This window comes from Phalangium opilio, unplaced genomic scaffold, assembly GCF_054372755.1.
Source record: "Phalangium opilio isolate 3A_F unplaced genomic scaffold, DU_Popi_V2 ptg000091l_1, whole genome shotgun sequence".
In the NCBI taxonomy this organism is placed as follows: domain Eukaryota; kingdom Metazoa; phylum Arthropoda; class Arachnida; order Opiliones; family Phalangiidae; genus Phalangium; species Phalangium opilio.
Genome location: NW_028324196.1, coordinates 109,117 through 121,965, shown reverse-complemented (window position 1 = coordinate 121,965; position 12,849 = coordinate 109,117). Strand labels below are relative to the sequence as shown.

The 12,849-nt window shown below is 35.5% G+C and overlaps 1 protein-coding gene across 1 annotated transcript; it reads left to right on the top strand.

The window, feature by feature from the left end:
* Positions 1–9,367: 9,367 nt before the first annotated feature.
* LOC149643661 (uncharacterized) lies at positions 9,368–11,380 on the top strand. The gene is made up of 5 exons (XM_089850483.1): positions 9,368–9,484; positions 9,770–9,880; positions 10,974–11,080; positions 11,152–11,257; positions 11,369–11,380. Exons 1-5 carry the CDS (start codon positions 9,368–9,370, stop codon positions 11,378–11,380), a joined length of 453 nt encoding a protein of 150 aa, XP_089706609.1.
* Positions 11,381–12,849: the final 1,469 nt, after the last annotated feature.

Sequence of the window (12,849 nt, the reverse complement as noted above, 5' to 3'; positions counted from 1 at the left end):
GAAACTACGAAAAATATTTCCATATATTCACTTTATATTATGAAAAAAAAGGAAATATTAAGGTTTTGTAGGATTTCTTTACACAAGGCGAACTGCTAAAGCGGTGCACTAGTGTAATAACACACATAGACAGCTGTTTAACTCTTTCTGTATTAACTTTAAGTTGAGAAACCAGATTATGTTAAATACTAAAATAAATACAATTAATATTATATATTTTCTTTATTCACCTTATTGAGCGTTAAGCTGCATTTTCATGGTAGCGTGTACCGAGTTGTTAGCGTGGGCGTGAGCGAAAACCGGTTTTGCGCTGGAGCTCGGAATACGTGCGTAATTTGCGTTTCCGCTAAAGTCTGAGGAACTTTGAGCGCGTGTTTATTTTCATGCTTTTGAGAGAGCTGGCGCGAGGAGTACACCAGCGCTAGCTTATTGTTGAATGTTCATTATTGAAGGTTTTTAAAGATGGCGGTTCAAAAGCAAAGCAATCGGAAGAATCTTTTAAACGCTCTTTTGCGCACGAAATTATTATTGATTGCTTTGCTAGTACTGAATCGGGTGACTACCAAAAAAAAAATACCGCAAGAAAAGATGGTGGGTTCATCCTATTTGGAGGAAAAGAAATAGAGAAGGACATCATACAACACTGGTAAATTTGAGTATGAGCAAAAACGGATTTATGGGATAAGAACGTCGGAGTTAGCGAATTTACTCCCCATCCTCGCATACTTTATTGAGAAACTTCGTCTGCTTATATTTTGACTCCACCCACAAATTCTGTATATAGCTACTTCTAGAGATCGAATTTGTGGGTGGAGTCAAAATATAAGCAGACGAAGTTTCTCAATAAAGTATGCGAGGATGGTACTAGAGGCTAAAGCTACGATCCGACGTTCTTATCCCATAAATCCGTTTTTGGTATGAGCAAATAAGCCAATGATTTCAATCTTCATAACATATTTGTCGTTTTCAGTTGAAAGCTATGAGACAACATGACCAGGAATATTATTAATTTTCGTTTTTCAAGTCTCGCATCCTTCAAGGCTTTACTAGCCATAATATAAGTTTACAATAAACTATTGACACTTTTCTAGTTCTAAATTTTATTTTCCTAAAAAAACCGGCGGTCCCAAAAAAAATCCGTACCACAGTGACAGGCTGCTGAGCTTATTTTTTACCTCTCCGAGTGACGATGACGTCACGGAGAGGTAATGCACTGACCGTGTCTGTGTGTGTGTGTCTGTCTGTCTGTCTGTCAGACCCCACGTGACCGCGTTCGCAGTTTACAAATCGGAGCAAACGTGTTCGCCATTTCCGAACTGCTTTCACAGTCACGGAAATGGCTCCTCTACTTGAGTTCTCACACCACCATCTTCTGGTCTTTGTCCATCCCACACGGACACCAGTCTGTACTTACCGGCTTCTAATCACCATCATCTTTTGATCTTCGTCCATCCCACATGGACACCAGTCTGTACATACTGGCTTCTAATCACCACCATCTTCTGGTCTTCGTCAATTCCACTTGGACACCAGTCTGTACATACTGGCTTCTAATCACCACCATCTTCTGGTCTTTGTCCATCCCACTTGGACACCAATCTGTGCATTCTGGCTTCTAAACACCACCATCTACTGGTCTTCCGTCTATTCCACATAGACACCAATCTGTCTCATTGGCTTCTACTCCATTATCATCGTTTGGTTTTAGGATATACGCGGCGATCAGCTAGGGTTACGAGAAACGTCTAGCCTCCCTAAGGTGGGATCGCCACCAAAGGTTTTCGCAATTGCGCTTTTTCCTTACTATTATACTGGAAACGAATCGTATATATACCCCAAAATTTGAAGAAAGCGGGCAAGAGGGGTACCCTTCACTTTAAACGTCAATATTAGCAAAGTTTGAGATGATAATAGGTATAACTTTATTTTAAACGATTTAACTATTATTAATGTTAATTATTGAAGATTAAAATACTTAAAAATAATTATATTTATTTAAATATTAAAGATAATCTTGTTTCTCAACTCAAAATTAATACGGAAAGAGTTAAAAAGCAGTCTATGTTTTTGTCTGTGTGTGTCCGTCCATTGTTACACTAGTGCGTCGCGTTAGCAGTTAGCCTTGTGTTGATGTGTTAAGAAATCATACAGAACCTTAATATTCCCCTTTTTCCATAATATAAAGTGAATATGTGGAAGTATTTTTCGTAATTATGATGCATTTAGTACTTTTTTAGCTTTAACGCTCTGTTTCATTTTGATATTCCAAAGATTTTTTTAAATATTGTTATTTGAAATGGCTGTTTATATATTACTTAAGCTATACTACATCTGTATATACAATAATCCTTGGTTGAATGATTTCATGAAGAAAACTAAGACCTAGACTCCGGCGGGTATATTAAGTATCATCCGCAATAGGCTTAGTGAAACAAAGAGTAAATAATTGAGGCCTGAGGTGAAGTAAACTTTGGGCTTTGATTTTCGTGTCTGAAATGAAGAGACATCAACGGTTCAGAGTGAGCCGAAAGTTAAATACACTATTAAATAATCAGGTGAAGATTTTATAATAGAAGAAAAGATCATGGTGGCAATTAGAATAGTAAAAGGGCTAATGGTAAACGGGTAGTAGCTACAGACCTTTTATTCTCTTTATGGTGCGCATTGACTATCAGTGCGTCTAGCTACAATTTAGCTTTGGTGTTATTTAACGTTAACATTCATGTTGGCAAACTAAGAATATTGTTGAGGTGAGACAAAGAAGATACACGCCCCAGGAATGGAAAGTGTAGCTTCCTCTAGTGTAAATTTTTGTCTCTCCCCTCCTAGTACGCTCCAAAGGCAGGCTCGGTTGACCGAGGTATATCCGGCTACATTGAAATTGCATAGACCGGAAGTTCCTTGGTCAACCCAACCCCGAGACATAGCTTCCATTCCCGGAGCGTATATTTTCTTTGGGTGAGACGAGACGATAGTGTTTACACTGCAAACCAGTTGTGAATGTAGCTATCAGAATATACGGTAAACAGCTGAAGCGTAGACTTCATTTCCTGATCTTTTCCCCATTGACTGATTTCCATGTGTCCAAGGTTTATCCTTATTGGATGTAAAATGTCGTCTGCTATACTGTATTATTCGCTATGCTTGGAATACTGCTTCAATATTTCGTAAATTTTTACTTCAAAAAAGAGAAATAATTCCATATCTAGGTAAATAAGTTTGTAGTAGTAGACCTCTTGACTCGGAGAGGTAATATTTTGGTTTTCCCAACTTGTTTTCGATCTCTCTCCAACCCCTACTGCTGATTGGTTGCAGGAAGATCACGGGGCTGTGACGTCAAGCTGATAAAGTTAGCTCAAGCGAAAATATCTATCTCGATCTGATACTAGCGTATTCTCAATATTCGCTAAATCTTCTTAAAAATACGCTACGCGCGATGTTTAAAAGCGTTCATGAAATTAGCAAATATGTTAGCGTTAACGGATTTTTAGATTACGTTTACGCTAAAGCTGATTTTTTTCCGCTACACGCTACCATGAAAATTCAGCTTTACATCGTGTTGATAAAGAACAATTAAACATTTTTGAGAGACTTGACTAATATTGGAGTTTGAAATGAAGCATACGCCGGTTGCTTCGCCTTACTCAAACCCACCTGTAAACAAGCCACAGGCTTAGTGTGGAAATCCCTTCATAGGCAATGCTTAGATTATTATTATTATTAAATAGGTAGTATATAAAGGGTTCAAGTCTTAGATATGCGTAAGAACAGCGCAATTGCGTGAACCTTTGGTGGAAGCCCCGCCATTGGGAGGCTAGACGTTTCTCGTATATCTTAACTTTAAGGATGATGATGGAAATAGAAACCAGTATGTACAGACTGGTTTCCATGGGGGGTGAACAAAATACAAGATGATGGTGGTGAATAGAAGCCAGTAGGTACAGACTGGTGTCCATGTGGGATGGACATAAGACCAGATGATAGTGGTGAATAGAAGTCAGTAAGTACAGACTGGCGTCCATGTTGGATTACAAAAGACCGCAGGAGCGGCAGGATGGTGGTGTTAGACAGACAATGGAATAAAATTTTCCAAATTTCCGTGAACTATAAATGCGGTCCGGAAATTGAAAACACGTTTGCTCCGATTTGCAAACTGCGAAAGGCGGTCCCCTGGGGTGTAACAACAGACAGACACGTCGGAATTAGAACCTCTCTGTGACATACGTCACTCGGAGAGGTGAAAAGGCAGGGAGTAACGTGATTCATTTCTAATTATCTATGAAATCTCAAACAGATTTGATTTTAAAATCATTCGGAGGCATTTCCTGTATGTTTCACTATGCAGATTGGCCTTATAATTAGTAGAATAATGAATAAAAAATTACTTGATTTTTCCTTTCACAATCCCCTTTAAACTTACTTGACGTTGTACCATCCCAACCATTCCCGTCCATCTGCCTCCTTTCTTGGCCCCAAAGTTGCGTTCTTTCGAAACCACAAATTCGTATCTATTAGAAAACTATTACCATTTGGCGGCCTTGTCTAGAACGTCTACTCAATTACTAACGTGATGTTGAAGTATGCCACGATACACTTCAAAACTTCAATGCCATATCCTTCTGCGTAGATAACTTTATTGTTGGTGGAGTTTACCATTATGTCCACCTCAGGGGCGATCTATGATTTACTTCAGTTTAAGTATTTCTTTCGAAAGTGATTAATGATCTGAGAAGTAAGATAAGGGACTAGAAGTATCGAGCTAACCAAATTCTTCACTTGGCGAAAGTGAATAGTCTTGATAACACACCAACGGTTGGCCCTCTGGTGGAGGTTTCTGAATTTTCCCTCCAAAACGTGAGACGCTCGCGGTGGTAGACGGCCGAACTAGATTCAAGCACTCGCGCCTGTTGTCCGCCGCATTAGGATGAGGGGAAGGGGGTAGGAAATTTATTTTGGAACTCGACCAATTTTTAGCCATATCGTAGTATACGATAGGCTCTTAGTTTGACCCGAGCCGTCGTAGTAGTAGTAGTAGTGGCCGGGGTTGTCGCTTCGTTATCGTCATATTTTAGCTTAAAAGGAACTTTATATTACCACAACTCACCCATAGGGGTTACTGGGCTCGGTTAGAGATTTAATTTTAATTAAAATATTTTCAGGTCAGACCCGGGAATCGAACCCGGGTCGCTGGCGTAGTAGACAAACATTCTACCACTCAACCATAGAGACTTGATAGAAACTCCGAGTCTTTTATGATTTATTTTTATATCTAAAATGTCGGGGTGATGTGGGGTGGGGTACCTCTTAATCTGTGGGTTCGGATACTTTTGAATTTTTATCTGTGGGGTCGGATACCTATGAATTTGTATGTTTGGGGTTTTTATATTCATTTTCTTTTTATGTATTTGCTAATTAAATAGATAACGATTTTCCCCGTTTCCTACCGCGCTCCTCATGTGTTTCGTTCTCGTTCGGTAGCTATCGTCATCTATGTTATGTTTGACTGGAACGTTTTGGCGGTGAATTCAAATGTGGGTTTAGATAGAGCTAACATAGTGTTAAATGAGAGTTATGCGTTTGATCATTTTAGCATTGCTAAAGGTAATAATCACTAAAATGCGTAATCACTATAACTAAACTTTCTCTTTCAAAGGTTTCTGGGCATAAGTCCTTGTTAGAAATTTATAAGATAAGTGTGCATCGGCATAAGTCTATGTTGTAAACTCATCGAGGGGATTATCACTAAAAACTATCTGTTCTTCGATTCGCCGGAATATTAGAATTACAGCATAAGTAAATTTATACGGTTATAATTTAATCACTGTTTAGAGTAAGGAATCGAGGGCTATTCACTCTGATTTTAGGCACGGTAAATCATTTAAGCATTGAAAAAGATAGCGCTTTTCACTCATTATTGTAAGGTATAGAGGGGTTATCCACTCATTAGGGTAGAGTACTGAGGGGCTATTCACTCGTACGATATGGCTACTATTACGAGCCCTTGGGCCGTCTTGTTTTCTCTCCAGAGTAGGCGCGATGGAAGCGGCATAAAATCCTCAAATTTGTTCACTAAAGCCAGGATCTATTACCAATGCTAGAGCAATTCACTTCTAGTCCCTTATTTTACTTCTGATGATAATAATCTCACCTTTTCTACAGCAATCTTTACAAAGTAGCCAGCACGTCTAATATCAAAGATATTCATTCTGAGCCAAAGTGCTCGCCCTAACTTGGTGAACCACAATTTCAAAATAAATCAGTTTCTTTATATTTCCAAGGGTAACGTAATAAATGTTTTTTTTTAAAAAAAATTCCCAATAATGTATTCAAAATGAAGAATAAGTTTTTAAATTGCGGTTTATCGAAAACTCGTTACTTCATGTATAAATTTATATGATTCTTTTGATTAGATTAGATATATTGATTTATATTGAAATCAGACTCTAATAATTTATTAAACTTAATTCAATATATTTATTTGAAAAAAATAAAACCAAAAATACTTAAAGACGTTTGAAAATAGTCTTTTCTAATGTAGAATAAACCTCAAAGTATAACTTATTATTGCTATAATTAACTTTAATATCATCAAAACGAAATCTTATTACATCGCGCTAGTCGTAATTACTTTTACAGTCCCTTTTTTCAAAAAGGGGACTGTAAAGAAGGCATCGGCGGGTGGGTAAACATTATTTGAAATACGTCAGAGTCACGTGACTGAGGAGAGTCGTGGTTCAAAGAAGCTTAGTTCGTTTTATTTCGAAAACACACACTTCGGGGAAATTGGCGCTGCAATCTCGTGAAAAACAAGGACTAGGTGTCCAGACCCACTCAATGTGGAATCTTTGTATCTTGTTGTCACGTGGTGCCTGTGACGTATTTCAAAGAACTTTCAACCGCCCGCCGATAGTTTTTACACAGATCCTTCAAATGCAGAAACCAAGCGAATGAACGTCATTTTTAACCAAACTACGTAACCACCTGTCAAAGGGAGGATGAAGTGGAAAATCAAGTGATTTTTCATTGATTCTTCTTTTAATTATAAGACAAGTCTGCATAGTAAAAAAATTGAGGAAATACTTCCGAATTATTTTAAAATTCAAATTTTAAGGATAATTTGAAATTAGGGTGGCACGCTTACAAAATACCTAGTCAATTAGAATGTCGATTTAGTCCCTGTCAAGCTTTAAACTAACATTCGGAATATTTATGTGTTCTATAGGAAACCATTATCTTAGATGAAATTTAAATAAATATCCAAGCAAATGGAAGCCATGGAAAATATTTGCCTTTTTAAATTCAAAACTTCTTAATTCGGATAAAAACCAATAAAAACTAATGGAGTTGAACCCTCATCGATCAGAATAAATTCAACAAAGTTTTAATAGTGCCACGTAATACAAATCCCCAAATAAATATTATCATGAACTGCGTGTATCGTAAACATACAATAGAATATATCAAATCAAATTATTGCGCAAGTATCTAATTGTAAGCAACAATATTTCGGAAAAGGCATCAAATTATTCTGAATGTATTTTATCTAAGTGAACCGTTTGAAATAGTCTAAACAAACCAAACCTAACCTAACCTGGCACAACAGAATAATGAAATTATAATATTGTGAAACTATATGCCAATAATGAACGTCAATGACGTTACCTATGTGAAATTCAAAAGCAAAAATTAAATTGCTTTCTAATTGTGAATTACTTCATTATTTACGCTAAATGCAGATTATTTTAAATTGACGTTGTACATGTACGAAAATCCCAGTGGTTAAAAGCCCGTCATTCCGCTAGTTTCCTATCTTATTTGGCGTATTTCGGTCGAATGGGAATTCGGTTCATTGGGAGGATACCGATGGAAGCGGTACTTGGTTGAAGATTAGCTAACCATCTCAGCAAGACCCTTTCCTTGGCTCATCAAACGTTAAAATGTGGACAGACTCGATCGCCCTACCACTGCCCTACAGTTTTAAAAGTTTCGGAATTTCGAACCAATTCTAATCTCCCAGTTAATTTGTTATTGCAAGCACTGGAAATTTGGGTGATATCATTTGAAAACCAACTGGACGAAAAAATTCACAAGATGTTAGATATTTTATTGAAAGACATTTATGGTTTTGTATTGTAATCAAAGTCGGTTCTGTGGCACTACTACTATGACGACGGTCTCTTAAAAACCAATAGCATCATCGTAGCACTCGTGTAACTATACGGACTGTTCATATTGTCTATGTGTACTTATACCAAAACGTATTGGTAAACTTATGATTAAAAGTTTCATAGTTTGTGAAAGTACTTATTCTGTTTGTAGGACTTGAAATTGTTTCCTATAATGATGCGAATAAATATTGAAAATACTCATTTAAAATATGAAGATACAAGTAGGATATCAAAACAAAAAAGTAATGAAGCGAGATAATAGTTACAAAAAGTCCATTATCTTTTGTTTGTTCTTATTTATTCCTTCCATTAAGCCACGCTATATTTGTTTCGAAATCAATTTTAGGATTGGATGAATTGATATCTTTACGCGTGAAACACGTTTGACTCCGATAACCTGAACATGGATATAATCCCTCTTGATCCAGTTAAGAACAAAAATTACAATGAGTTTTTCGATATGATTATTCAGAAGGAATTAGGCCTAACAACAAAAGTTTTCACACGCCAATTACTTATTTCTAGCAGTTCTTAACGACTAAAAGGAACTTATTACATTAGATTATTATGTCTTCACCTGGCAAAACGTTTTTGAATTCTGCCTACTTGCAGTATGCCGTTATATGTAACTTGCTACATGCATATCATGCCGACCTACCTTGAATGCACCCTACAGATAGTTTACTACCCCGTTTCTTTCTATCGTAATGGTCGTATATGACACGAAAGGACAGACATAACAATTTTATTTTAAAGACAAGGGCGATATCAGTGGCGTCCCTCGATGATTGCGCTTTGCTTATCTCTGTAACGCAACCGGCTTAGCTCCACCCTCCTCGTACAATTTATTTGGTTCCTACTTCTGGCAGGGTCAAATATGTGTGTTGGAGCATGGATTAACTAACGCTAGGGATTGTTCGTTCCCCCTAAAAGATAAAGCATACATGTTCCAAACGCCCCCTAGCAGCAGCTACTATCCCTAACAGGAAGTTATAAGAAAATTGGACCAAATATCACGTGTCCTATGACGTCAAAATTAAAATCCCGCCTAAATTAGAAGCCGCCATCTTTAAAATACGCAAAAACTAATTTTGCCTAGAGATGGCGCTATATCTACATCCGTTTTGGTCCAATAAATTGGGGGAATGAAGAGGGGAATCAAGGAATAATTCGGAGCATGTAGTGGGCGATATTAATACATGGGAAACACTGTTAGTGAACAATCCTTAGCGTTAGTTAATCCATGGTTGGAGATTGGCTGGAATGCTGAGGACTCCATTGACCTGCCTCCTGTTTTAATAACTACATTTCACAAAGCAAAGGAGTTTAATATATCATTCTCTTTTGTTTCTCCTTTTCATAACTTCAAATATAAACAACGAAATAACTTTCCACACTTAATATTGAAATGTTCTCTCTTGTTGTAAAAATAGTTGCGAAGAATAGCCTTATCAGAACTTCAGAAGCAATGAGGCGATTTTAGTTCTAAAGCGGCGAAAACCTTCAAACCCCACTTGAGTTCATTCCATCTCAGATTCCATAGAGAGTGGACGCGAGAAATGTAGTATTTTCCGATTTTCGTTTCATTTTGGTCCTTCCAGGAAAAAGCTTCTAAAGGAAAAACAATTGAATTTTCCCTAAAAATTAACCGAATGGAAGAAATATTTAACTCGAGCAATCGCTACAACTTGACTTTTGCATTTTCAAATGAGGTAAAAATTAACCACTTCGCCTGAAAATTAGGCGTAGCATTTATTACGTTTAATTCGAGGGGCTGATCACTTCCAAAAAATTTGTACACTCGATTTCAGATTTCAAAAAATTCCTAATGATTTCTAAAGGTTTTAAAAATTTCAGAAATTTTTACAATTTCCAAAAACTTCACCAAAATTTCCTAAGATTTCAAACAAAGTTGGAAAAATTTCATAATCTCAACAGAGATTTCAAAATTTCCATAGAAGTTTTATGATTTCAACAGATTTCGAAAACTTTCCAGAAATTTCAACCAAGATTTCAACAGATTTCGAAAAATTTCCAGAAATTTCAACCAAGATTTCAAAAATTTCAAGATGTTGGAAATCTGATTTCCTGGGCGTTTGTAACACTCGATTTCGCAAGTGATCAGCACCTTGGTTTAATTTACTTAGATTTTTTCAACAATATTTTTGAGATTTTGGTTTTTTTAACTTTAATCACCAACTTATTTCATCTCACTATTTCTTATATTTAAGAAATCACGAATGAACTTTCATTAGTCGCACTAGTCTACTACGTCGTTTGCAGAAATTTAAGTAGGTAAAATAAATTTTACACGTCACTCAATATACAGAGTATATTCGTCAGTCGTTTCATGTCGAATATGAAAACAGTAAACTAAATCCCCTATATAATTTGACTGCTTCGAGTATGTTACATCCAATGGATAAAATAAAAACATTTTGATCAGAGTTATTAAATGGAGATTAAAGAAGAAAATAGTTTTCGTAAAACTAATCATTGGAATCCCGGTAATTCTCTATGCGTTAACAAATTTATAAAAGCTTCGTATTAGGAAAAATTGCAAAACTATATAATAACGAGTACAATAGTCACAGATAATGTTGATTTTTGAAAATGTTTTTAAAGCCTAATATATACAATTTTTACCAAATTAATTATATTAACGCGCAAAGATACATTGACAGAAATGCTCAAACTTTACGCGTGATTGTTGACGCCGTCCAAAATATGTTGTCACTGATTTTTTTGAGTCCTTGGAAAAATTTTTAGGACCGATAATTTAAAGTAAATAAATACATTATATAGGGGCTGGATAAATGGGAGAAGGACTTCTTGATGGCGCCTTATTTTCCGTACTACAATATGGGATTTGCATTTGGTCGTTACGTTCTCTTGAGGCTCAAAAATGTGAAGTATGCCTGAATTTATGATATTTTCCCCAAACATAAAACATCAAAGGACAAAATTTGGAATTATGTTTCAGACTTGTATTTATGAGCAATAAATGCGTTGAAGGACGTTTGAGACAGATCAATGTTACCAATTGGATATCAAGTCCTCACAAAAACATCTTAGCTATTGAAAATGGTGTAAGTACAAGAATGAATATTCTAGGGTTTTAATAGAAAACACGTCTTACTACAAATGTGGGAATTTAATTATTATAGACCGACAATTGTTCTTTTTTTAATATTTTTAAGAATACGCATTAAATATCACGAACATGAGAGAAGTGCAGGTACCTGATATAAGACATTCGGCTGTAACGTAATTATATAGGGAAACCAAAGAGGTGGCATGTATTATATGGCCTTGATACAGCTTGATGTTCTGTAGACACTGACTCAAGCCAATAGAAAGGTTATTTCTTTGAATATCTTTGCTGTTCTTAATCCAAAGACGCTCTCACTCTTTGAACACGCCAGTATAAAGTGTCTGTTATTTCAGTGGAGAAGTTGAATATATATTTTGATTTGTCTATCGAAGTTTTGTTGTGGTTTTTTTTTTTATAATGATGATCATCATCATATTTTTGAGATGTGTAGTTTTAATCTTTTATTTTTATAATACTGGTAATAGTAGCTATGATGAATTATCTTTCTGTTGAAGCTTAGCAGTTGGCACGTGTTGATGCGATACGCATGTAGTTGTACGAAATTAGTCTTTAAATTGTATGTTTCAAACTTGAAAATATACACCGCTTATAGTATTTATTTCGGAATAATTTTGATCTTCGTTATATTAGTTATGTAAAGGGGCGGGGGTTGAAAGAAAACTTTACAATTTACTGGCAATTATATGTTCATTTATATATAAGATTTTGAGGGTCTATTTTTAAAATTTTCTCACGCAACTCTTAACTTTAAGCTTGGAAACAGTGCTGCTAGAACATGGCAATTATTGTTTTGCGCGTGGGTTACCAAAGGGACAATGAAAAGGTTATTAATTTTTGGGGAAAAAAAATATTCCAGAAGGCTTTGCAAATTGTACCCCTGTTGGATTTACGCAATGCAACCTGCCACGCAGACTACCCCAGCTGGTGAGAAACACAAAGAGATTATGCAAAACTTACTGGAATATTAATTGGAAAAATGGTTTAGTTGTTTTAATTATAAGGGTAATGTCTATAGATATTGGTAACCACAATTTGGGAAATAATTTTCACACTTTATAAAAACAAATTCTCCAACAATAGTAGGATATTAGTTAGTGGGACAAATTAATTAGTTCATATGGCCATTAAATAGTTTAAAAATGGATTTTTGTAAGTGGTATTAGATTGGGTCCGGTACACATTATTGATAAGTTATACAAAGAAAAGGTTATATTAATAGATAATACTTAAACATAAAAGCTTTGCTAATCTTTGATATTTTAACAGGATAATATTAGATTAGATTAAATTAATTTAATGTTTTTGAATGGTTCTAAATTTTTAATGTAAAAAAGTTATGGGCGTCTTAATTTAAAAAAAATAGCGCGCTTAAAAGAGAAAAAAATGGAAGATGCAAAACTGATATTTAGAAAACTCTTTGAATATATTAATTTTAATCAGTATTTATTTAAAATTTGGATACGAGTGTCTAAATCTCAGTTCAAAAAATCTGTTCAATGTTAACTAATAGGATGAGTTTGTCTCAATAGTTTCACCAGCTTACTAAAGAATTATATTTAATCACAT